Raw genomic sequence first — 21,641 nt, forward strand, 5'->3', positions numbered from 1 at the left:
CCTTCCTCAGACACCCGAGATTCGTCACCACGCTACGGCAAACTTGGGATTTGCACGAGCTTTATCCGCTTCCTGCCCGCCTCCCCCTCTGCCTTGGGGGTGGCCTCGCGGGGGGTGGACAGGCCACTCTCCCCTCACCTTCACGAACAAAGGGAGACGCACCACACGAGCTCACGTGGGCTCTTCCACAAAGGAACGCTTTATTGACAAATTACCCATTATTCACTTTAAGGAAAAGTTACACCAGCTACTACACTTGCATCCCGCCTTCTCACCACACCCCATCCGTGATTCTAACCCTGAAGAAAACACACCGAGTGCAGTTCTTCCCACGGCACCAGCCTGGCCTGCAGTCCCCCAGGTGCCTGAATTGCCCAGCACACTCGGGTTACCTGGAGCACACCACCGTCCACCGGAGTGGACTCTGCGGTGGCTCCTCCCCCAGGGGGTGCACAGCTGCGCACGCAGGTCTCTGCCTGCTGGGAGCCAGTAAGGCACGGAGCTGCCCCTCCACACACACCCGAGTGGGGCCCTGAATGCAAGGCTGCTGGGGTGTGGCAGCTTCAGAACGAGAATGAGATCTTTGTAGCTCCTGAGAACAGGCGACAGCAGAGTTCCAGCCGACCCCAACGCAGGGCCGTCCCCAGCGTGCGGCAAACGGGCAGGCTGGAGCGGAGGACGGAGGGCACCAGCCTCTCCCTGTGGGGGGTGCCAGCTCTTCCTCCTGCCCCACCCCCGCCCCCAGAGGTCCAGGAGCCCTCTGGCCAGCAGGAGTTGCCCCGGTCCTTGAGAGGAGAGAGAAGCAGGCTTCATACACTGGGGTGAAGTGCATCGGCGAACAAAACACACCAATGTCCAAGCATGCTGCCCTCCGGGCTAGATGCAGAAGTCTACATAGTGCTCAAAACCCACTAAAGAACCCTTACTTTTATATATAAAAACATTATAAACAAATAAAGCATAAGGCGATGTAAGGCGTTGTATTTCAGCTTGAGTCCAAAGAAATAATGTTTTCTAACTGAGGCTAAAGCTGCTTTGCTTAGCTTTAATTTCTGAAAAATTCACTGCATTTAAAAAATAAAGAATTTGCTTTGTTAAAGCTAGATCATTAGTGTAACAATTAGGCGGCTGCTGATAACCAGTTTCTTTTCTGGAGGGTTTCAGAAAATGGGACAGTTTCTCATTTAGCGTTTGAAATAAAAACTGAAGATCGGGTAGGGCTTTCTGAATGGATCTTCCTTCTGTAACTTAGTAAAGGAGAGGCTGAGGAATTCCCACTTATCTCATGCTTATCGCTCTCCCGCTCCTTCCACGTTCTCACCAACGAGCAAGATTCCCAAGGGCCCACGGTCCCGTCCACTCCCTGCGCCCCAGGAAGGACGGCACAGTGGTCTGCATCTACCAACTTCAATGTAAAGCATCTGCGTACAAGACTGTGTTCTCTAACTCATGCGAACACAGCGGCCACGTCTACATGTGAACAGCACGACTGTCCTCAAAACCAGCTGTGTGCGTCCGCCTGCGGCCTGGCAGGCTGCTGCTCCGGGGCAGGGCTGCAGTGGCGATGAGGGTGTGCTTGCACTTGTTCCGTGGCCAGGCAAAGCTGCGATGGGCTTAGAAAGGCGTGTGGTCGGGCAGGGGCTTGTCGCCACTCCCGGTCGGGGAGGGAAGGTTGTCATTGCCATTCTCTCTGCCACCTACAACCTTAGACTACAGATGGGAAAAAAACCAAGAAACAAAACAAAACAAAACCAAACCCTGAGACAGAGCACACCATGCCCGGCAGGCACTAGGCGGCGCTGGGACTCCCAGCTGCTCAGCTCCCTAGAGTCTACGCCACATGGATGGACACCGATCAGCAATGTCAAGGAGCAAATCCCCGACACGGGCAACAGGCTGGCAGTATTTCCAGGGACTTATGCAGTGTAAAGAGAGCAAATCTTCAAAGGCTCCACACTATATGGTTCCAATCCCATGACACTCGTGAAATGGTAAGTCATCGAAATGGAGAACAGATTAGTGGCTGTGGGGCAGCCGGAGGAAGGCGAGCACCAGGAAGGACGGCTGTGGGGATGAGACTGTCCACCTTGGCTGTACCACTGTCCTATCCTGCTTGTGGTGCAAAACGGGATCACTGGGGAAACTGTGTAAAAGGTACAAGGACCCCCCTGCGTTAGTTCCTGTCGCTGCACGGGAACTACGGTGACTAAGCAAGTTTACGTAAAGGACAGGTCACACCCCGACAAGACAAGTGAAAGGTCCAGATACAGTTACCTTTATGGTCCCAACTCGGTCTTCAAAGGACTTGAAGGTCGCAGAATTCCTTTAAAGAGAGAAGGAGGAGAGATCAGTGCAGTGAGCAAGCGCTTGTGCTGCCCTCCTAAATCTCGGCTTTAGGGTCAAGCTCCAGAAAGATCCCTGACAGCATCCTGAGACCTCACTGTAAACGCTGACAGGCCCCACAGGAGGGGGGCACAGCAAGGTCTGAAGATGGCCCAGGCCAGGTCATCCTGGCGGCTTCCGGGTCAGAGCAGGTCGGCCACACCTGCCAACTGCAAGCACAGGAGACCTGCACGTCGCCAGCGGGTGAGTGTGGGGCACACGTCACTGCACCCGAGGTACACACATGCTGAGGTCACAGAACATCCCAGGTGCTCCTGACACCAATCTCTGACACAAGTCAAGCAAAGGAAAACCAAGGACAGTTCTGGGACAAGGGAGCGAGCAGGAGGAAGCAGGCCAGGCCCTACCCCAGCCGGCACCCTTCCCCCCCCCCCCCCCCCCCCCCCCCGGCTGGCCCAGCCCCCAGCCCTCAGGCCTCTGGTAGCAGCCTGTCAAGGACCCGCACACAGGCTGTGGGGGCGGCAGCCACAGCAGATTCTCCTGTAACGAGGCCGGGGGCTCTGCTGCTGCACCACAGGGAAGGTTTCCAGAACAGGCCACACCTCTGGGTGATCTGAGACCTCCAGGTGCGGATCAAAGTTTCCATAGTAGGCTCGGAGGCACCTCAGGCCTCCTGGGTGCCAGGTATATGCATGGCTCTCTCTGCCCCAACCTGACCAGCCCCACGGGCAGCTCTGGAAGCTTCCAGATGGAACCTGTTTAGCACAATGCATTCCTCGGAGCCTCTTCCCCACTAGCTCGTTAGCCTCGATGGGGTCTTTCCAACCCTTGGCCCACAGGAGGCTGCCAGGCGAAGATGGTCTTTGGCTCAGGGACGCAGGATGTGTGAGGCTGACCGGCAGGAGCCACCCGCTCCCACCCGGCTCCCACCCCGGCTCTGAGAGCTCCGGAGCACGAGTGCACGTTACCTCATGGCCGGCATACTTATCGAGTGGCGGATTGAAGAGCTGCTGCTCGCAAGCATGGTAGAGGCAGAGAAGGAAGCAGGAGTTAGCACAGGGACAGACTGGCATTCACCGCGCCATCAGCTCGTCCACCAGAACCCGACTCTTTAGGGCAGGTGAGCTCTGGCCACCGCACGACAGAAGGCCCCTGACCCCAGGGTCCTCTCCCCGGCCCCCAAAGCTGACCCAGAAACGGCACCCTGCGGGGGAGAGCTTTAACACGTAGGCCTGGGGCTTCAAAAGACTTCTGGTACAAGGGACTGTCAGGTGTCCTCACATGACTTCACAGCAAGGGAAGTGACTTTTTGGCAAAAGAGAAAGAACCAGGTCAAGTAAGTAAAAATATTTACAATCACACATTGTTCTGGATTTGGGCTCCAGGCCTCCAGGCCGGAAGGGTGTGTGACGGGGCGGCAGCACTGGCGTCAGGCTAGGAAAGCGCCACTGAATCAGCACAGAGTGGGGACCTCGGGAGGCCTGACTGCGGCCCAGTGCTGCTCGCTGCCTCACGGGACCAACGGGACAATCTCGGCTTGCGGGGACAAGCCTGCCTCTAGGGGGAGGAGAAAACAGCAGCCAGCGTTTTGGAGGAAGATGCACAGGACACAACAGTGAGAGTCAGCATGACCCGCCCACACGACCAGCTCTCTTCCCCGGGATACGTGGGGCATGAGCTCCAGGGCAAGCTCCCCGAGGCTGGGCTGCAGGCCGGCGAGGAGCCACGCGGTCACAGCAGCCAGCAAGGGGCCATGGTGCCCCTCAGCACGTCTTCCAGCCCGGCCTCCCGCAGCCCGGCCACAGACCACCCTGCCCTGCCTCGGAAGAGCCTTGCAGGCACGTCCAGCCGTGGTCTTACCTAAACGAGTGTGAGAACGGACGAGCCCTGAGAGGTGGCAGCAGGAGGAGAAGAAACACAGCGTTAGGAGAGGGAGGCCAGGGCCCACCCAGACCCCACTCAAGCTCCAGAAGGCCACGCAGGGACCCCCACGACCACCCCCGGTCCTCACACCACCAGGGAGAGCAGGCCATGCACCCTGCCTCCACTCTCCCCAAGCCCCAACTCTGCGAGAGGCCGCGGCTCCCGCACGCACACAACCCCACCTGGGTCACAGACGAGGTGCCCGCGTGTCCATGACCCTGTTTGGAGTTAGAGGGAAGAAGCCACAGAGAGAGGAGCAGTGCAGAGGTGCGCGGTGTGCTGAGGCAGGCTCCAGCCCCGGGTCTGTGTGCCTTCCCCACACCTGCGAGCCCAGACCAGCCAGGCTCAGCCGACAGGCCAGGCAGCAACAGGTTGGCTTGCATCTCCACAGGGCCCGGGCTGGACCAGAGCACACACACATATCCTGCCACAGGACCGGGGACACCCCCGGAGCCGAGGGCCTTGCACTCCGGCTGCATCACTATGGACGACAGATTCCAAGCTAGAAACGCGAGTGTCCAAGGGCAGCACAGCCACGTCCTCCAGAACGTAGCCAGGCCCGCCACCTCTTACCCCCAAGGTGGAGGTCATCTCAGGAGTGACCCGCGTGGATGGGCAACAGGCCCTGCCATCTCCAGGTGGAGGAGGAGTCTGAGGATTAGGAAGGCAGGTGCCTTGTCACAGGTCACCAAGCTAACCAGAGACCCTTCCCTGCTGGAACTCAAATCCAGTCTTCTCTCCCAGACTGCCACCTCGGGCCCAGAGCATGAAAAAAGGCTCTCAGGCCAGGGCTGCTCCTGGACAAGCCCACTGAGGACACGGATTTGGGGCAAACATCTCAATATATATAAACTTCCCTAGGCCTCATTTTCATTCTCATGAAGTGGGGAAACTGCAAACTGACAAGGTTAAGAGGCCTCGGCCTCAGAAACCACCCGAGACCATGTGTGAGGCAATGGTGGGCACATCAAGTACTCGGAAAGGTCAGAGTTCCCCGTACCCTTGCAAACACAGCAGGATAAAACCAAAGAGCCCCAGGGTGAGGCCCACCGGTAAACGGGACAATGCCCCTGGGCACCAAGGTTCCTCCTAGGACCCGGTTCCTCCCGCTGGCCGGTCCACGCACATGCAGCACAGGTGCTAATGCGACCCGTGGCAGGCACAGGGAGGCCAGGCACAGGACCAGAGGCTACATGCCATGGCTCAGCAGCAAATGCCTGTTCCCGGAGCCAAGGGCGGGAACGCAGGCACAGACGGAGAAATGTGCCATCGTCCAAGGGCAGCCCCATCAAGATGGCCTGCGACAGCTCGACCGCAGCCATGTGCCTCAGCGCCAACACTGCACACACTTGACCGTAAGGACACTTAAGATGAGCGAGTACTGCCCAGAATGACAGGACACTCCTAGTGAGCACGGAACGTAGGCACTGCAGACGTTCCCTGCCTCCTTCAAATGCTCTCTTTTGAGAGCACAAGCACAACCTGACACACGGCTCGCTCCGGTGGCGCTGGGACGGCCCACGTTGCCCTCCGTGGCACTCCCTGGGACCAAGGCCAGGCCACCAGTGGCGTGTGATCAGTCTGTCACCGGGCTTACCACAGCACGGCTCACGTGGCCAAGCAGGTGTCCCAGAGCGCAGCAGCGATGGCGTCCCATCTAATTTCAAATGAGATTTGTTACAGGAACACACCCACAAAGTCAGCATTAGCACATTACCGTGACGCCTATGGGAGGAACCACCGCACACCTGCTTTGCTGTCAACTCCGTGCCACAGCTTGTAGGGCCAAATACCTCACAGCCACTGTGCTCCAGGCCTACGTTCACAGGCTGACCCCAAAGGACCCCCAGGCACAGGTGCTGGGAGCACGACCGGATCCCCAGCTGTAGGAGCGCGCACTCCTGAGGCACACAGACTGCATACTGACTGTTCAGCCTCTCTGAAAATTTGATATTTTTCAAAATAAAAATCGGAGGGGGCCTAATTACAAGAAACTAATAAAAAAGGCTCTGGGCATCAGCCATGGGGTCCAAGTGTCTGTGGCTTCACCTGTGGCTCTGGGACCAGGGCAGAGCTCTCACCTTGCGGCCCCACGAGGCAAGTGCCAGGCCTGTGAGGTGCGGAAGTGCCCAACCTAAGCAGGCGGGGAGGCAGCCCCTGAGGGGAGGAGGGGCTCCAGGGCTGACGGCCCCAACACTGCACACCACGCCCACAGGCATCACCAGTGTGACTCTCAACTGAGAAGACAGAAGCCTCAGCACGGGGTGGGGGAGCGGAGGCGTTCCCCAGATTCCCTAAGTGAGGGGGCTGGTCCCGAGTGTGCGTCGGGGGCCAGGATGCTGGCAACGGTCACAAAGTACATGCACACTGCCACTCCACAGTGCACGCTGGGCCCCCACAGTCCTGGAGGACGGCCTGCCAAGGGCACAGCGGGGAGGCAGCCATGCCCCTGGCTCCCTGCTGGGTAGCAGAGGAGGGCCAGCAAGTACGGCCGGAGCCCAGAGCAGAAACGGCTGGGCAAGCCGGAGCGGTGAGGCTGTGGCCCAGCCAAGTGGCCATCTGCTCCACTCTCCCTGGACCCAGGCCCTGCTCGAGGCACCTGTGGGGGCCAGGAAGGTCTCAGCAGCTCTGGGAGAGACCATTCAGGAGGGACCCCTGGCCTGCAGCCAAACGCTCTGAGACCTCGGAGACAGGGGCAGGGCAAACACTCGGAGGAAACAACATGCCCCACCCCCACCGCCGCCCAGAGTGACACCCCACCCCAACACCGACCCCCAGACGGGGCCGTCTTCCCTCTGTGGAACTTCAAAGGGAAGCAGCCGCCTTTACGGGTCCCAAGCATTAGAAGTTACTCAAAAGAAACAGTGAGCCCCTCCCCCAAGAAACACAGAATGGCAAAGAGGCAGCCCACAGACCAGGGACCGGGAACTGACTGGTCCAGGCTTGTGTGTCTGCATCTGTGGGTGCCAAGGGGCCCCCGAGGGGTATGCATCTGAGCCTGGGCCCCTGCAGAGCCTCCAGCAGCTCTAGGCCCCCCGAACCCTCACCTGATGGAGCATCTCACCTCATATCCCCGAGCTTCCTGCTAATGGCGGAGCCCACGGTGGACAGGGCAGCTGAAGTCTTCTGTCCCGCCTGAGAGAGGGTTTCCTGAGTCTTCTTGTAGCTGAGAAGAAACACCAGTTGAACCAACCCAATAGGAGGGGCAGCTGCCACCCAAAGCCAAGGAGGCCAGGTGCCCAGAGACCCCAAGAGAAGGAAGAGAGAGCCGTTAGTGAGCGTGCGCCGGGCCACAACCTCCCAGCTCTGCAACAACCGCCCCCTGACCTCACGCCACCGCATCTAACACTCAAGTGCTCACAACGCTGACTACCTGGGACGTGCAGCCTCTGCCTGCTGCGGTGAAGAAAGACCCACAGGGGCTCTGGGTTGGGGACAGAACCCAGAAACCCCTCGTTCTGTTACTTTATTTAGAGAGCCTCTCCTATCAGAACTCCACCAAGCCCGTGGGGAGATGCGCTGGACAGTGTGGGTGTGCAGCCCTGCCAGGCCCGGGAGCCCCTCCAGCCCCCATCCTCCTCTGCGGTCTTATGACCGCCTTTCTAAGCTGGGGGACCTTCATCTCAGTGCAAATGGTGGCTCTGGATCAGTAAAGACCCCCCTTTCCATGCCCTCCTGCCCCATCCACCTGCGCGCGCGCACATCTCAGACACAGACCCGTGACCGCAATGTCTGTGAGATGGCCACAGGGACCACAAAGACACTGTTGGGCCCACCTTGGGAGCTAACACCTGGCAGGGCCAGTCCCTGTTCAGCTGCCACCATAAACAAAAGACCAGCAGCCTGAGTTGGAGGGCTCGTTTCTGGCCAACCTAAGGAAACAGCCTGTGATGCAAGGCTCTCGAGGCACCTGCCTACTCTCTGATGCCTTGTGGGTGTCACCAGGTCAGAGCAGGGAAGGTCAGATGGCACCAGCAGCACCAGCAGCACCAGTACCAGGGCTTCTGGGCCCCTCCCTCCATCCGCTCCCCAGTGTCATCTGCAGGAGGTCCCACTGGGTGCTTGCTGCTCCCCCTCCCCGGCCCTTTTGACCACTCCAGACAGCCTCCGAGCCCCGCCCCCGCCAGGCGCCACCCTGTCTGTCCCCACCGTCCCATCCTGGGGAAGCCCGGCCTTGTGCACTCCTGGAGGGGTCTCCCTCTACTCGGCAGGCTCTCTCACAGCACGTGGGGCCTTGGGCTTCTCTGGTGCCCAGAAGGGCTTAGGTCTCAAAACATGTGCTTTCTAGCAGGTGAGTTTGAAAACATGGTGAAGTCACCAGAACAGGAAGTTTACCTTACTTTCCAGGAAGATCTATGAATCCAGGAACGTATGAATTATGGAGAGAAAATAACCTAAAATCTTTACTGTAAGATTTGCTCTGGATCTCCTAAGGCAGTAACTAAAGCCTAATTCTGAATTCAACCTTTAGCCAAATCCGACTCCCAGAAATCCTTTCCCCCGTGACAGAAAGGAACACAGAACTGAATGGGAGCGGAAACTAAACGGAAGCATGTGTGCAGCAGCAGCCAGAGAACTCCGGGGCTGGGATCTAGATGGGCCGCCCGGCGGAGGGGCCAACCGCAGCTGGTCCTCACTAGACACTGAAGTGCACACACTCCTCTTGGGACGCTTTCCACACACCCAGCTGTAATCCTCCGAGGCACCGCCTTCCAACCTGACGGAGTCCTGGCCAGGAGCTGCTACCTGCACCACACTCGCCCGGGGTCAGCAGAACCGTGGCAATAAAGGGAAGGGGAAATGTGCTGCACACCCTCTACAACACGGCCGGCTAAGGAAAGGCTCTGGAACCTTCTCTGGGGCCCCTGACTTGTGGTAGTGCTTTGGGCTGCTCCACCCCTCACCCTTGCCTGGCAAACTGCGCTCTTCAAAGTGAGCTAAAACAGGTTACCTGCAAGAAACAGACTGGAAGCCTTGGCCATTGCTCATAAAACACCAACTACAAGGTAACTTATGAAATGAAATGCGCATTTCATTTTGAAAACACTCAGAAAACGTCTTCAAGCCATTTCTCGTGAAGTAACGGGTACGTACGACCAGGTGAAGCTTTGCCGAAGGCAAAGTCTTTAGAACCTGTGTCCACAGGCGAACTGCAGGGGGAGAGCCGGCAAGCGTGTGCCGAGCACCGCGGGCCACGAGGAGGCGCATCCCGAGGCTGACTGAGCCTGGAGCCGGCCACGAGACAACGGACCGGAGACCCTGGCCATGGGCCACGCCAAAGGGCACCACCCCGGCTAGAGAGCCACGCAGAGATTTCCCACACCCCACCACCCTCAGGATCTCTGGGGTGTGGAAATGAGGAGTGATGAGTGACTCCATCAGGGACGGGAACCTCCAAACCAAGGTGGATGCGCTGGAGGGTCCCTGACGCGGAGGCCAAGCTCAGGCAGCGACAGGGCTGGGGGCCGGAGCCAGAGTCTACATGCAGGGAACTCGGGCCCAGACACGCTCAAGGCTGCGCTGTGCCACCCTGGCCAGTGCCCCTCTGAAATTACTTCTACCTTTTAGGAAAACAAAAGTGTATGACCCTGACCGATACCAGCCTCCCTCCATCACAGTCAGCATGGGGCATCGGCTGGATGCACCTGCTCCTGGCCCCTCCCCTGGGGGCCGATGCCACCTCTAACTCTGGGTGGGCACAATCCCAGTCTGGACAGCCAGAGCCGTCTCCGGCTCCCTGACCACACTGAGAGTCCAGCGAGACCCACAGCGGCCACCTTGCTGCTGGGCAGCAATACAATGACTCGAACCTGCACTGCAGGGCACCCTCCTGCACCAGGGAGGAGTCGGACAAGGCCGACACCATCTACGTCTGTGCTGTCACGTACAAACGAAGGACTCAAGACACCAACCACGGCTACGGAGTTGACCTGGCGCCACCTGCACATCTTCAGCTCTGTCTACCAATAGACAGAAGCCGGTTAGGCGACCCAACGAAGAGAACACACCTCTTGTGCACGGCAGGCTGAGTAAAGAACTAGTTCCCTGAGAGAAAGCATGCGTAGCATCGACACTGCCTGTGCCCAGCACGGCTTCACGAAAAGCAGCGCTACAGGCACAGACGTTTTTGCTGACGCTCAGGGCAGTCGCACCCCACCAGTGGCCTCCTGCAGCAATGACCAGGCAGGCACCTTCACCCCAGGGAGCGCAAGGCAGCCAATGTTTCCAGTCATCCCACCAGGAGCTGGGTCATCGTCCTCCTGTGCTGTCCCTGCAGAAATGCTCCAGCCCCCGGAGTGTCACTTTGGCAACTGCTCCACAAACGGAATTTGGGGTGAGGCCTCAGGGGAATGGCCGCCATCTGGCAAGGTGCTTGGGAAGGCCACCCCACCAGCCACTTCCATGCCCAGAGCCACAGGCTTCTCAGAGGAGTCACAGTTGTAGTTATTTGAGACACTATCCTAGCAACCTGTTGTCAACCGGTTTTACAAACAGCACCAAAGTCTCCCGAGATTCTTTTCTGGTTAAGTGCGCACCGTGAGCCTGCTTGGTGCCCAAACTACACAGATGACAGCCACTGTCTCAACCTCAAGAACGTCTGCAGGTGGTGGAGGCATCCTCCGATGTAGCCCCGCAGACACAACACGCCAGGGTGTGGCCATGGCTGCGGTCACACCAAACCACACCAACGGCAGGACCCGCCAGAGCGCCCTGGTGCCCAGCTCCCCTGGGCACAGACTGAGAGCACAGAGCCAGCCGACCTGGGTCCCAGGCACACAAAGACCAGCTCGTTAACAACCATTTCCTTCCAAACACAAAGGACTGTCCGCCATGCTCTCTGGGAGCCCCCACTGCACTTCCTCCTCAACAAAAGGGAAAAGAATCCCCGAAAGTGAATAGCTTAACACGTGACCCCACCCAGTTCAGAGGAATCATAATCAGATTGGAGCAAAGATCAATGAAGTGCTATTACCATGCGTAAGGATCTCAAATAAAACATCAGGACTCACTCTGAACTACAGCTCTGACGGACACGAACACCGATCTGCGTGTTTCCTACTCTGCTAATGTCCTGTGTGGCTGACACCTGGTGCCCCTGAGACCAAAGTGGCTCCTCCAAGATCCCACCAGCATGGCCTGTGCGGCAGCCCTCGTCCAAGAACCAGCGCTAAGTCTGAGTGAAGCTGTGAGAACCCCTCCTCTGGAGCTAGGTCTGCAGGAGAAAGACGCCCCCACCCCCCAAGTGAACACCAGCATCAGTCCCGATGGCGGTCAGCCAGTCTGCCCACTCGGAAGGCTGAGGGCTGCCTACCAGCCAGAGATGCTCCCAGACCCAGCTAGGCCTCTCATCTAAGGGATGCATCCGTGGCAACCAGAGGGAGGCACCCATTTCACAAGAATTATACTTCCATTTGTGTTTAAGAACAGAAAAATACTAAAAATAAAATAGCCAAAAGACACCCAAACCAGGTTTGTGCCAAGTGCGCACAGCCTCCCTGTCCCTAGGAGTGTGGAGAGGAAGAGGAGGAGGAGGGAGGTGTGACGGCAAAGGCACTCACAGGTCTGACTGGGTCACTTTCTCATTCCACTCTCCAAGTTTCTCAGAAGTTCTCATATAGCTAAAAACAGAAAGTCTGTGGTAAATCACGTAGAACAGTTATTTTAACTAAGGTTTCAAACTACAGGTGCAATGCCAGGGAGCACAGAGGAGGGTTGGAGAGCAGCAATGCTGGGTGTGCAGCCCGCCTGAGGACAGGATCTGCCCCTCCTCTCAGCACCTGCTGGGCAGGCCCAGGGGAGGCCGTGGCAGAGCCAATCAGTCCTCTTCCTGTCATGCCAAGCAAGGGCCTGGACAGTCCACGGAAGACAGCGCTTGGGGAACGGGACTGCTGTGAGGAACACGGAAGGCAGTCACCCTTCGGATTCAAAATCTAGGACTTCCTAAGACAGAGAAATAGGATTTTGTAGGTGATTTTCATGAAATGTGATTCAACCTCTCGGCAGGGACGTGGCTTCTTAATGGGAAACATTTCCCCAAACCGACCCTCCAAACGTCGGAGGATGTGTTTCAGAGCCATGTAGCTGCACTCCCCAAGTTCAGAGAACTGAGTCACATCTGGGTCAGAGGTCCCGGGGCTGTGATCACAACATGCTCATGAGAAGGGCTCATGAGAAGGACTCATGTCTGCTTCGGCACACACTGAGCTATGGGATCACAGAAAATCAGTCTCGTTAAGGACCTCATCAGTGTCCTCTCAACTTTGGACACTGGAACACACTCTTGGCATTTTCTGCTTCGACAACTAGCTAGCGCGTCCAACTGCCTTTTAAAAGCATGTGTAGACTCTAAGCTCTTTGCACACCAGGAGTTAGGTCAAGGACTCAGAACCTCTGGCTGGCTGCTTGCACACAGGTATACTTGAGTCCCCAGGGCAGGTACCTACGCGTTCGACACCTGCACGTCATGCCAGCTCCTGGACAGGTTCTGCTTCAGGCCTTCCAAGGCAGAGAGGCCCAGCTTCCTTTTCAGCTCCGCACAGTGCCTCTCCTTAGCTGCCAGGACCTGGCGCAGAGTGACAATTTCCTCTTCCACCTGTAAAAGCACACGGTTGACTTGATTAGTACCAGTGTTGTGGGAAGTGACTAACATCCTCACACACACTGCAATGAGAAGTTTCTCGGAATGCTCTAAGGGCTTTCCGCTTACAGAAACATAACCTGCGTTAAGAACGGAGTCTGTGTCCAACCACCACCCTGTTTTTATCTGGTACTGGCACTCCAACTTCTTCGGGAAGACCGTCTCATCCCCCCAAGTCAAGTGGCTCTGGTGAGGCTTGTAATCACTGTGCCCACCCACACATCACCACACCAGGCCTATCAGCTCCATAGCTCCATCCCACCCCCACCAGATGGGGCACAGGTGTTTGAAGAGTCAAGCCCCTCTCCTTCTGGGCTCAGAAGCTGGAACTGCTGGCAGCCAGGACCCATCTGCACTGGGAAGGGGAGCTGACAAACAGATGGCCAGCCAGCCAGATACCCAGATAACAGAGCAACAGCCCTTACGGGAACACGTATGTTCCTGAGGTCATCTCAGGTCTTGGGAAAGGCAGTTACCCAGGCCAAAAGTAAATTCCCTTCTGTGGTTAAGGTAGTTTGAACTCGTAAGAGAAAGACTCCTGACAATAAAGACCTGAATCTTCTGAGGCCGTAAAATTAACAACAACAAAAAAAGGATGCAACTTGAGAATGAAGCGTTCTCTGGAGTTTCACAACACCAGATGTCTGTTTTCAGCTCCAGTGTCAACAGCTGCCATTAAAAAAAAAAGGGGGGAGGGGTCTTTCTCTTAAAAAAGTGGTTGTTTGGAATAAAGTGATAAAAAGTAGCTCAGAATCCTTACATCATTAGTTTTCCATCAGAAAACAGTTGAAACAAGATGTAATTTAGAAACATAGGATCATCTAAGGCCCAACTATTACACGTTACTCCAGCAGTAACAACCAGTGATTAGAACATTCCACTCTGGTGTGATGATCGATAGGGTTTGAGGGTGTGCAATCCAGCTGTGTTAGGGGAAGTTCACGCTGAAAATTTTAAGTGACATAGAACTTCTCCACTCTGCAGCTCAACTCTGAAATGACCTAGTACACAGCATAAGCCTCACTGCATTGCCTGTTGCTGCTCCCATAATCTTCACTCAACTCAGAAACCGCTGAATCCTTTTCCCCCTTGGTCTGAAACCCGGTTGTGGCTGAGGTTCATCTGCCCACCTAGCTCTTTTATCAACACAGGGCTCATCTCTGAAGACAGCGCAGAGGCCTGTGACAGGCAGCACACCAGCTCTGGCTGACAGATGCTACACTCAGATACTGACAAATTCATGTCCCCAGGTTTTGTTTTTTAAAAAGATTGCGTGGTTGGTTGGTTGGTCGGTCTGTCTATCTATCTATCTATCTATCTATCTATCTATCTATCTATCTATTTATTTTCATGAATGATAGAGGCAGAGACACAGGCAGAGGGAGAAGCAGGCTCCATGCAGGGAGCCTGACGTGGGACTTGATCCCAGGTCTCCAGGATCACACCCTGGGCGGCAGGCGGAGCTAATCCACTGCGCCACCGGGGCTGCCCCATGTCCCCAGATTTTGAATCCCAAGTGAGTACCACTAGATTCTGCATCACACGGTAAAAAGAAACATCTCCAGCAGAAGCTATAAGTAAAAATTGTACTTGGAAATTTTGGGTCTTAATTATCACTTCCTCTTAAAAGACTCACTTTAAAATGATCACATGAGGGGCACCTGGGTGGCTCAGTGGTTTAGCATCTGCCTTTGGCCCAGGGCGTGATCCAGGGGTCCTGGGATCGAGTCCTGCATCAGGCTCCCTATAGGGAGCCTGCTTCTCCCTCTGCTTGTGTCTCTGCCTCTCTCTCATGAATAAATAAATAAAATGTTTTTTGTTTTTTTAAAAGGAGATCCTCTCTGCATCTTTAAAAATAAATAAACAAAATGCTCACATGAAGCACTTTTTACAAATTAAATGTTTTAAAAGAAAAATGAAGATCCAGGGCAGATGGCTTGTGGAGTCTCCAAACTATCAAGTGTTAATTCTAACGAAGAAACTCCCAGTAGACAGTGTGCTCAGAGCAGCTGTCCCCATGCAGACGTCCTCCTCATGGAGTACTTACAAGGCGCTGAGCACAGACAACGTGGCCACAAAGAGCAGTTTCTGAGGGACTCTAGGAATGCCCTCTCAGGGCAATTTCTGCAGAGCACAGCCAGCTCTCTGCCCCCTCATTAGCTCATGGTTACCCCAGGAAAAATGGCCAAGACACAGCACCTTTGCAAGCTCAGCCCTAAGCTCCTCCTCCTCAGCCTCGGTCAGACCCTCCGCAGCAGGAGTCTGGGCAGCCACCGCCGTGTCGACAGGGACATCTGTCATGGAGTCGGACAGCAGACCTTTGTTAGGAGAATTCAGGTTGATATCTGCCAGAGACATAAGACCAGATGGTGTCAATACGAAGTTAAAGAGAAGTGGACGAGGTCGAGGTCTCCACCAAGGAAGGAGGAGAGAGTGAGAGGACAGGCTGGGGGGCGGGGACCGTGGAGAGAACCAACACCTCTGCCGGGACAAGCTCTGCAGGGATGGTTTGGCATCAGGCCAAGGGCGCCTCAGACCACCCAAGGTGCTACTTCAGGACACAAGAAAGGCAGCCAGACCCAAACTGCTTCCCCCATGCGAGTGCACTTTCCTGAGATAGGAAACCTTTGCCACAAACAAAGCTGTCAGACCTAACAGATCTAAGTTTTAGAGCGGAGAAACCTAATGCAGCCGTAAACTCAACAAGCACCACTTCCAATCAACCAATCCGCAGAGCACACACTAAAATTACACACCAGGAGCGTATGCCCGTCATCCAGCCCCAGCCGAGAGTCAGCAAAACAAAATACGCCTTGTAGTCTGTCCTCGACCCTCGCTCCACAGCAACACGCAGCGAGGCGCAGAGGCAACACTGCTTCCGCACCTCTGCTGCACCGGATCGGGTTCCAATTCCTACACTATCTCCTCTTTGATTTAAAAGCATCTTCCCGCCTGCACTAAAAGTTGGTGAGAGGCCACACGAGGAAACATGCGTCAGCTTCAATTCTTCCCAGCTCCGAACCCACGGCCGTCCTTCAGTACCACGCAATTGGCACCGTGTCTAGCACGTTTAACAGTAAAGGCACAGGGGCACTTGGCTGGCTCTTGATCCCAGGGCTGGGAGCTCGAGCCCCACGGGAGCTGTAGACGTTAAATAAGTGAACTTTTTAAGAAGGAAACAAATAAAATAGACGTGAAGTCACAAAGGTTGGAAAGAAGTTCTTTAGTCGCAGATTATGTTTCTCTAGTGGAAATCCCAGAGTGTGCTAAAAATAGACTGCACTTAAAACCAAAGATGCTGGGATCCCTGGGTGGTGCAGCGGTTTAGCGCCGCCTTTGGCCCAGGGCGTCATCCTGGGGTCCTGGGATCGAGTCCCACGTCGGGCTCCCTGCGTGGCGCCTGCTTCTCTCTCTGCCTCCGTCTCTCTCTGTGTGTCTCACGTGAATAAATAAAATATTAAACAAACAAACCAAAGATGCTCTATTTGGCTTAGTCCCTTCACACGCCCCGGGACAGCTGAGGTCGGCACCTCCTGGCCGCTGATACCTGTTCACCACATACAGCGTGTCCAGTTTACCAACAGATCCTGAGCTCAACCTACCTGACTTGACTTCTGCGTTTGTATCTGCTACGTTGAACCTGCTCAAATTCGCTACATGCCTTAAAATCCCCACTATCTTTCTCTTCTGTTTAAAAAACAATAATAATAAACGAATGCCCGCGGACACGTTGAGCCCACAGGCATCACCCCAGGGAGAGGCTGGGCACTAAGCAAGCAGGCCAAGGCGCGGCGCGGCGGTCCGGGGAGTCCCCGCTGCCCAGGGCTGTGCCATCCATCACCTGCATGGGGCCAACACAGCAAGTCTCAAGGGGTCACCCCAAAACGGAGCGAGGCCACGTGCGAGGCGGGTCTGCAGCAGGCGCCAAGCAGCTCCTCTCGTCCCGCCCAGCTCCGCAGCAGGCCCAACGCCGAGCCTCCCGCACCCGAGCTAGGGCAGGAAAAGCCCGGGAGCCCCGCAGTTGCCCGGGGCGGCCGCGCAGGAACGCGCCGGCAGCTCCGCTCGGCCGCCCGCCCCCAGGGAGCCCGGGCTCCGAGCCGCGTTGCCACCCGAGGGGGACGGAGGCCGGCCGGGCACGCCGCCAGCGGCCGGGGCGGAGGCAGGGGCGCCGGGGGCCCGCCCGAGCGGCCCGGACGCCGAGCCACGACCGTCGGAAGCTTTGAGGCTCGCAGCTGCAGGCGAGCCGCGCGGCGGACGGAGGCGCAGGGCCCGAGGGTCCGAGACGCGCCGCCGGGGACGCGCCGAGGCGCCGGCCGCGGGTACCTTGGCCTGCGGAGTCCATGTTCGCGCGGCGGCCGGGCCGCAGGGGGGTCGGGCCGGGGTCTCGGGCGCCGGGCCGCACCGGGGCTCGCCAGCCGCGTACACGCCAACCAGCGGAACCGCCTCAGCCACGGCGGCGTGACGCAATCAGCGACGCGACGGCCCACTTCCGCTTGCCCCGCCCCCGCCGGCCGTGCCCAATGAGGGCGTGGCTCGGCCGCGTCCCTATTATCTGCCCCAACCTGATTGGCCGAGGCTGCGGCCGAAGCCGGAAGGGGCGGCCGGTCCTAAGGGATGGCTCCGTCGGCCCCCCGGCGGGGCGCAGGTGGAACAGGCCGCGGGGCCGCGGGGAGGGGGGAGGGGGAGGACTGTCCGACACGGCGCCGGGCAGCCTGGGGCTGGCCTCTTCCAGGCAGCGCCGAGGCTAGCGCCGCGCACAGCCCGCTTGAGGCCCCGTGAGGCCCGCCCGCCTGACTCTGCGGGTGGCTCCTCCCCTCAGTTGTTGCGGGGATCGCACCGCGTTACGTGGGAAAAGGCGTGTCCGCGCCGCTCTCCCCCGCCCCCCCCCCCCCCCCCCCCCGACCGCGGGCGCCGGTCTGCGCATGCGCCGCCGGCCGGGCTCCCCCCCCCCCCCGCCCCCTCCGCCCCCTCCGCCCCGACCTACCGGCAGGCCCCGAGCGCGCCGGTACCGCGATCCCCCAGGACCCCTGCGCTTCCTTCTCCGGGAGCCCGGGAGCCGGGGCAGGGGGGGCAGCGAGGCCGCAGGGATGGGCCCGGGGTCACCAGCAAACGCCGGACTTCTCGGCCGGGAGCCAGCCCTGGACCACCCGGTGGTGCTGAAACAAGGCCCCAGGCCTCCCCGCTTTGGCTCGGAGTCGCCACTGCGAGCAAACCCTTACGTGGTGCTCAACGCCTCCGGACCTGAGCCTTCGACCGCGCTGCCCAGAGCCCCTTCGTGTATCGCTCAAGGCTCACCTGGCCACAGGCGTCCCCCCGGGGCACCAGCTTCACCTGGAAACAGGCGTCGGCCCCCCCCCCCCCCCGTGCCCGCCTCACCTGGGTGCAGGTGCCCCCCCATCTGCCTCACCTGGACACAGGCATCCCTCCACCTGCCTCACCTGGCCGCAGGTGTCCTTCCCACCCCCCCAGCATCTGCCTCCCCTGGACACAGGCGTCACCCCCCCAGTGCCCACCTCACCTGGGTGCAGGTGCCCCCCACCTGCCTCACCTGGCCACAGGCATCCCCCAGGGCACCTGCTTTACCTGGCCACAGGTGTCACCCCCCCCCAATGCCCGCCTCACCTGGGTGCAGGTGACACCCCCACCTGCCTCACCTGGACACAGGTGTCCCCCCCCAGCACCTGCTTCACCTGGCCACAGTCATCCCTACACCTGCCTCACCTGACTGCAGGTGTCCTTCCCACGCCTCCAGCACCTGCCTCACCTGGACACAGGCGTCTCCCCCCAGTGCACGCCTCACCTGGGTGCAGTGCCCCCCTGCCTCACCTAGACACAGGCGTCACCCCCCAGAGTCCACCTCACCTGAGTGCAGGTGACCCCCCCCTCCACCTGCCTCACCTGGACACAGGTGTCTCCCCCCAGTGCCTGCCTCACCTGGGTGCAGGTGACCCCCCCTGCCTCACCTGGACACAGGTGTTGGCCTCCCAGTACCCACCTCACCTGGGTGCAGGTGCCCCCCCACCTGCCTCACCCGGCCTCAGGTGGCCCCCCCCAGACCTGCCTCACCTGGCCACAGGCATCCCCCAGCTGCCTCACCTGGCTGCAGGTGTCCCTCCCAGTGCCTGTCTCACCTGGCTGCAGGTGTCCTTCCCCACCCCCCCAGCACCTGCCTCACCTGGCCACAGGCATCCCCCCCCCCACCCCGCCTCTGGAGCATCACAGCCACGTGTCGCCGTGGCCTGTGCAGTAAACGTCTGCCCCACTCGCCATCTTGGTTTGTCCGGCTCCCGCTCAGCCCACCTGGCTGGCCGCAGTCCTGGGGCGGGGACAGCCAGGGGCCCCCACCGCCTGCCGAGCTCCGCCGGTCAGCGCGGCTGCGCCCAGGGGCGTCTGGTTCAGCGCTGCACCCTTGGGCCGGGAGCCCCGCCCCGCCCGGTCCCGCCCGGTCCCGCCCGGCCCTGGGGTGGCCAGCGCAGGTGTGCCTGCCTGAGCACCAGGAACGCGGAGGCGGGGAGGGGGCCCGGGCGCCCACTCGCTCTCCTGCTGCACCTGCCGCGGGGGCTCCGGGACCACCGTCCTCTCACAGCGAGGGGTGACGGGCATGGACCGCTCCCAGGACCGTCCTGTGTCCTAGGCCAGGTCGGGGCACCTCGGGGAGCCCCCCGCCCGCCTGCCCGCCTTCCCGCGGGGGGATCGAGGCGCCACCGCGGGCGGGCTGGGCTCTGGCTCCTCCCGGGAGCTGGGAGCCACGGAGGTCCGCGGCGTTCGGCGGGGGGGACCCGGGGCGAGGGGGTGCGCGGCGCCCTCCCCATTCAGCAGGTCGGGATCCCCAGGCAGGGCCGGCTTTACTGGTGTGGGCGTGGGGCGGGGGGAGCGGGCGCGGGGCGCTGGCGGCCGCCGCAGGCCCGGACTACAGCCTCCAGGGCAGCTGGAAGTCCTCGGGCTCCAGCGGGCTGCAGTGCGTGGCGTCCACGGTCCGGAGGTGTCTGCGCGCCAGGAAGAGCGCGAGCTGGCGGCGGCGGCGCGCGCTCAGGCCCCGGCCCAGCCGCCACGGGAAGGGCGGCCCGTGCGGCCCGCAGGCCCCGGCGTCCGGCTGCTCGGCCTCGCGGCGCGCGCGGTAGGAGCGCAGCAGCGCCAGGCACCGCTCGTCGTCCACGCGCGCGCGCGCGTACAGGGCGGCCTCCCGCGCGGGGCTCCCGGCCCGCAGCCAGCGCGTCACGGCGGCCAGGCCCTCGCGCGCCATCAGCGCCGGGTAGCGGTGGCGCAGCAGCCGCAGGAGCAGCTCGTCGCCGCGGTTGCCCTCCACGCCGCCGGCCGGCAGGGGGCGCGGGGGCCCCGGGGTGCCCGCCGCGGCGGCCCGCGAGCGCCGCAGCAGCAGCACCGGGCCCGGGTAGCGGCACAGCGGCGCGGCCGCGTCGAGGTGGAAGTGCTCGCGCACGGTGCGCACCACGAGCCCCGTCCAGCTGTGCGGCATGACCCTGAGCGCCAGCGGCACCAGGTCGTCGAAGCTGGCGTCGAGCACGAGCGCGCCCAGCTCCGGGTGGGTCGCGGCGGCCCCGGCGGCGGCGAAGGCGCCGACCGACCAGCCGTAGAGCACCACGTGCGCGGGCGGGAAGCGCAGGCGCTGCAGCGCGAACCTCACCACCGCGTCCGCCGCGCTGGCGTCGCGCCCCGGGGACGGCGCGCCCGAGCTGCCGCCGGCGCGCGCGTGGTGCCAGCCCAGCACCGAGTAGCCGGCCTCCAGCGGCGCCGACAGGCAGCCCATCTCGTAGAAGCCCGCGTTGCCCTCGCAGCAGATGACGAGGCGCAGGCCGCGGCCGCCGCGGCCCGGGTGCGCGCGCCGGTCCATGAACAGCGCGTCGATGTCGCCGCCGTCGCGGGCCGCCAGCTTGGCGCGCAGCCCCCCGTAGCGCTCCGCCAGGCGCTCCTGGCCCCGCTGCAGCAGCGGCAGCAGCGCGCGCGCCATCAGGGACACGGAGCCCGGGCACACGAGCCAGCGGCCCAGCGAGTGCGCCAGCGCGTAGCTGGCCACGTGCCCCGGGAGCTCGCGCAGCTGCAGCAGGAGGCACAGCGCCGGGGCCCGCGCCCCGCCCCGCGGCCGCCCCGCCGCCTCCGCGCCCCGCGCCGCGCCGCGCACCAGCCACACGCCCGCCGCGGCCGCCGCGCACGTGAGCGCCCGCCGCCCCCCGCCCGCGCCCGCGCCCGCAGCCCCGCCCGCAGCCCCGCCCGCAGCCCCGCCCGCGCGCACCGCGTCCCGGCCGAAGTCCCCGGGCGGGCCGCAGAGGGCGTAGCTGCAGCTGGCGGCCAGGTACAGCCTGAACACGTGCACCAGCGCCTTCACGAAGCACAGCGCGCACATGGGCGGCGAGGCGGGGAGCCGCGCGCGGCGGGGCGGGGTCAGCGGGGCGCGGGCTGCGGCCGACGGGGGCGGGCGCCGCGCTGGGCCGGCTGGGGACGCGCCTCTTCAGGCCCCGGCCCTGCGGCCTCTGTGACCCGGGCGGGGGGTCCGCGGCGGCGCACGTGCCCCCGTGTGAGTCACCGCTGCTGGGAGCGAGGCGGCCCCTGTGACGGCGACAAAGGCCTCGGCCCCGCCCACCCTCGCCCACCCTCCCGTGCCTGCGGCTCCCGTGGGGCGCCCGTCACACCTGGAGCAGCCCCCCCCCCCCACGGAGGGCGGACAGCGGCGCGGAAACCGACAGCCTCGGCCTCCCTGGCCCGCCCGAGGCCCGCTGTGGGC

General features: G+C 60.7%; 2 protein-coding genes across 9 annotated transcripts; both read right to left on the minus strand.

The window, feature by feature from the left end:
* Positions 1-1,469: 1,469 nt before the first annotated feature.
* TPD52L2 (TPD52 like 2) lies at positions 1,470-17,821 on the minus strand. Of its 8 annotated transcripts, XM_041732624.1 has the most exons (9): positions 17,228-17,810; positions 15,104-15,249; positions 12,711-12,859; positions 11,826-11,885; positions 7,331-7,432; positions 4,204-4,230; positions 3,312-3,353; positions 2,275-2,323; positions 1,470-1,710 (listed from the first exon to the last, which is right to left on the minus strand). In XM_041732624.1, the coding sequence occupies exons 1-9, from the start codon at positions 17,244-17,246 to the stop codon at positions 1,615-1,617; spliced, it is 690 nt and encodes a 229-aa protein (XP_041588558.1). In that variant the 5' UTR covers positions 17,247-17,810; the 3' UTR covers positions 1,470-1,614. The 8 variants fall into 8 exon arrangements, 6 of the variants coding, with proteins under 6 accessions (XP_041588558.1, XP_041588560.1, XP_041588561.1 ...); XM_041732626.1 differs by lacking the exon at positions 11,826-11,885 and having other exon boundaries at positions 17,228-17,821; XR_005984398.1 differs by lacking the exon at positions 1,470-1,710 and adding an exon at positions 6,015-6,205 and having other exon boundaries at positions 2,437-5,923; positions 17,228-17,811.
* A 1,862-nt stretch (positions 17,822-19,683) lies between these two features.
* ABHD16B (abhydrolase domain containing 16B) lies at positions 19,684-21,263 on the minus strand. Its single transcript, XM_041732622.1, has one exon. It carries the CDS (start codon positions 21,261-21,263, stop codon positions 19,815-19,817), a length of 1,449 nt encoding a protein of 482 aa, XP_041588556.1. The 3' UTR covers positions 19,684-19,814.
* Positions 21,264-21,641: the final 378 nt, after the last annotated feature.

The sequence above is a fragment of the Vulpes lagopus genome, chromosome 18 (genome assembly GCF_018345385.1).
Source record: "Vulpes lagopus strain Blue_001 chromosome 18, ASM1834538v1, whole genome shotgun sequence".
NCBI classification, from domain to species: domain Eukaryota; kingdom Metazoa; phylum Chordata; class Mammalia; order Carnivora; family Canidae; genus Vulpes; species Vulpes lagopus.

Coding starts and splice junctions, on each gene's coding strand:
- TPD52L2 (XM_041732623.1), bottom strand. CDS start 4,745: ATGCAGCCGGAGTGCAAGGCCCTCGGCTCCGGGGGTGTCCCCGGTCCT. Junction 3,354..4,203: donor CCGTTCTCACACTCGTTTAG/GTAAGACCACGG, acceptor GCTTGCGAGCAG/CAGCTCTTCAATCCGCCACT. Junction 2,324..3,311: donor ATAAGTATGCCGGCCATGAG/GTAACGTGCACT, acceptor CTCTCTTTAAAG/GAATTCTGCGACCTTCAAGT.
- ABHD16B (XM_041732622.1), bottom strand. CDS start 21,263: ATGTGCGCGCTGTGCTTCGTGAAGGCGCTGGTGCACGTGTTCAGGCTG.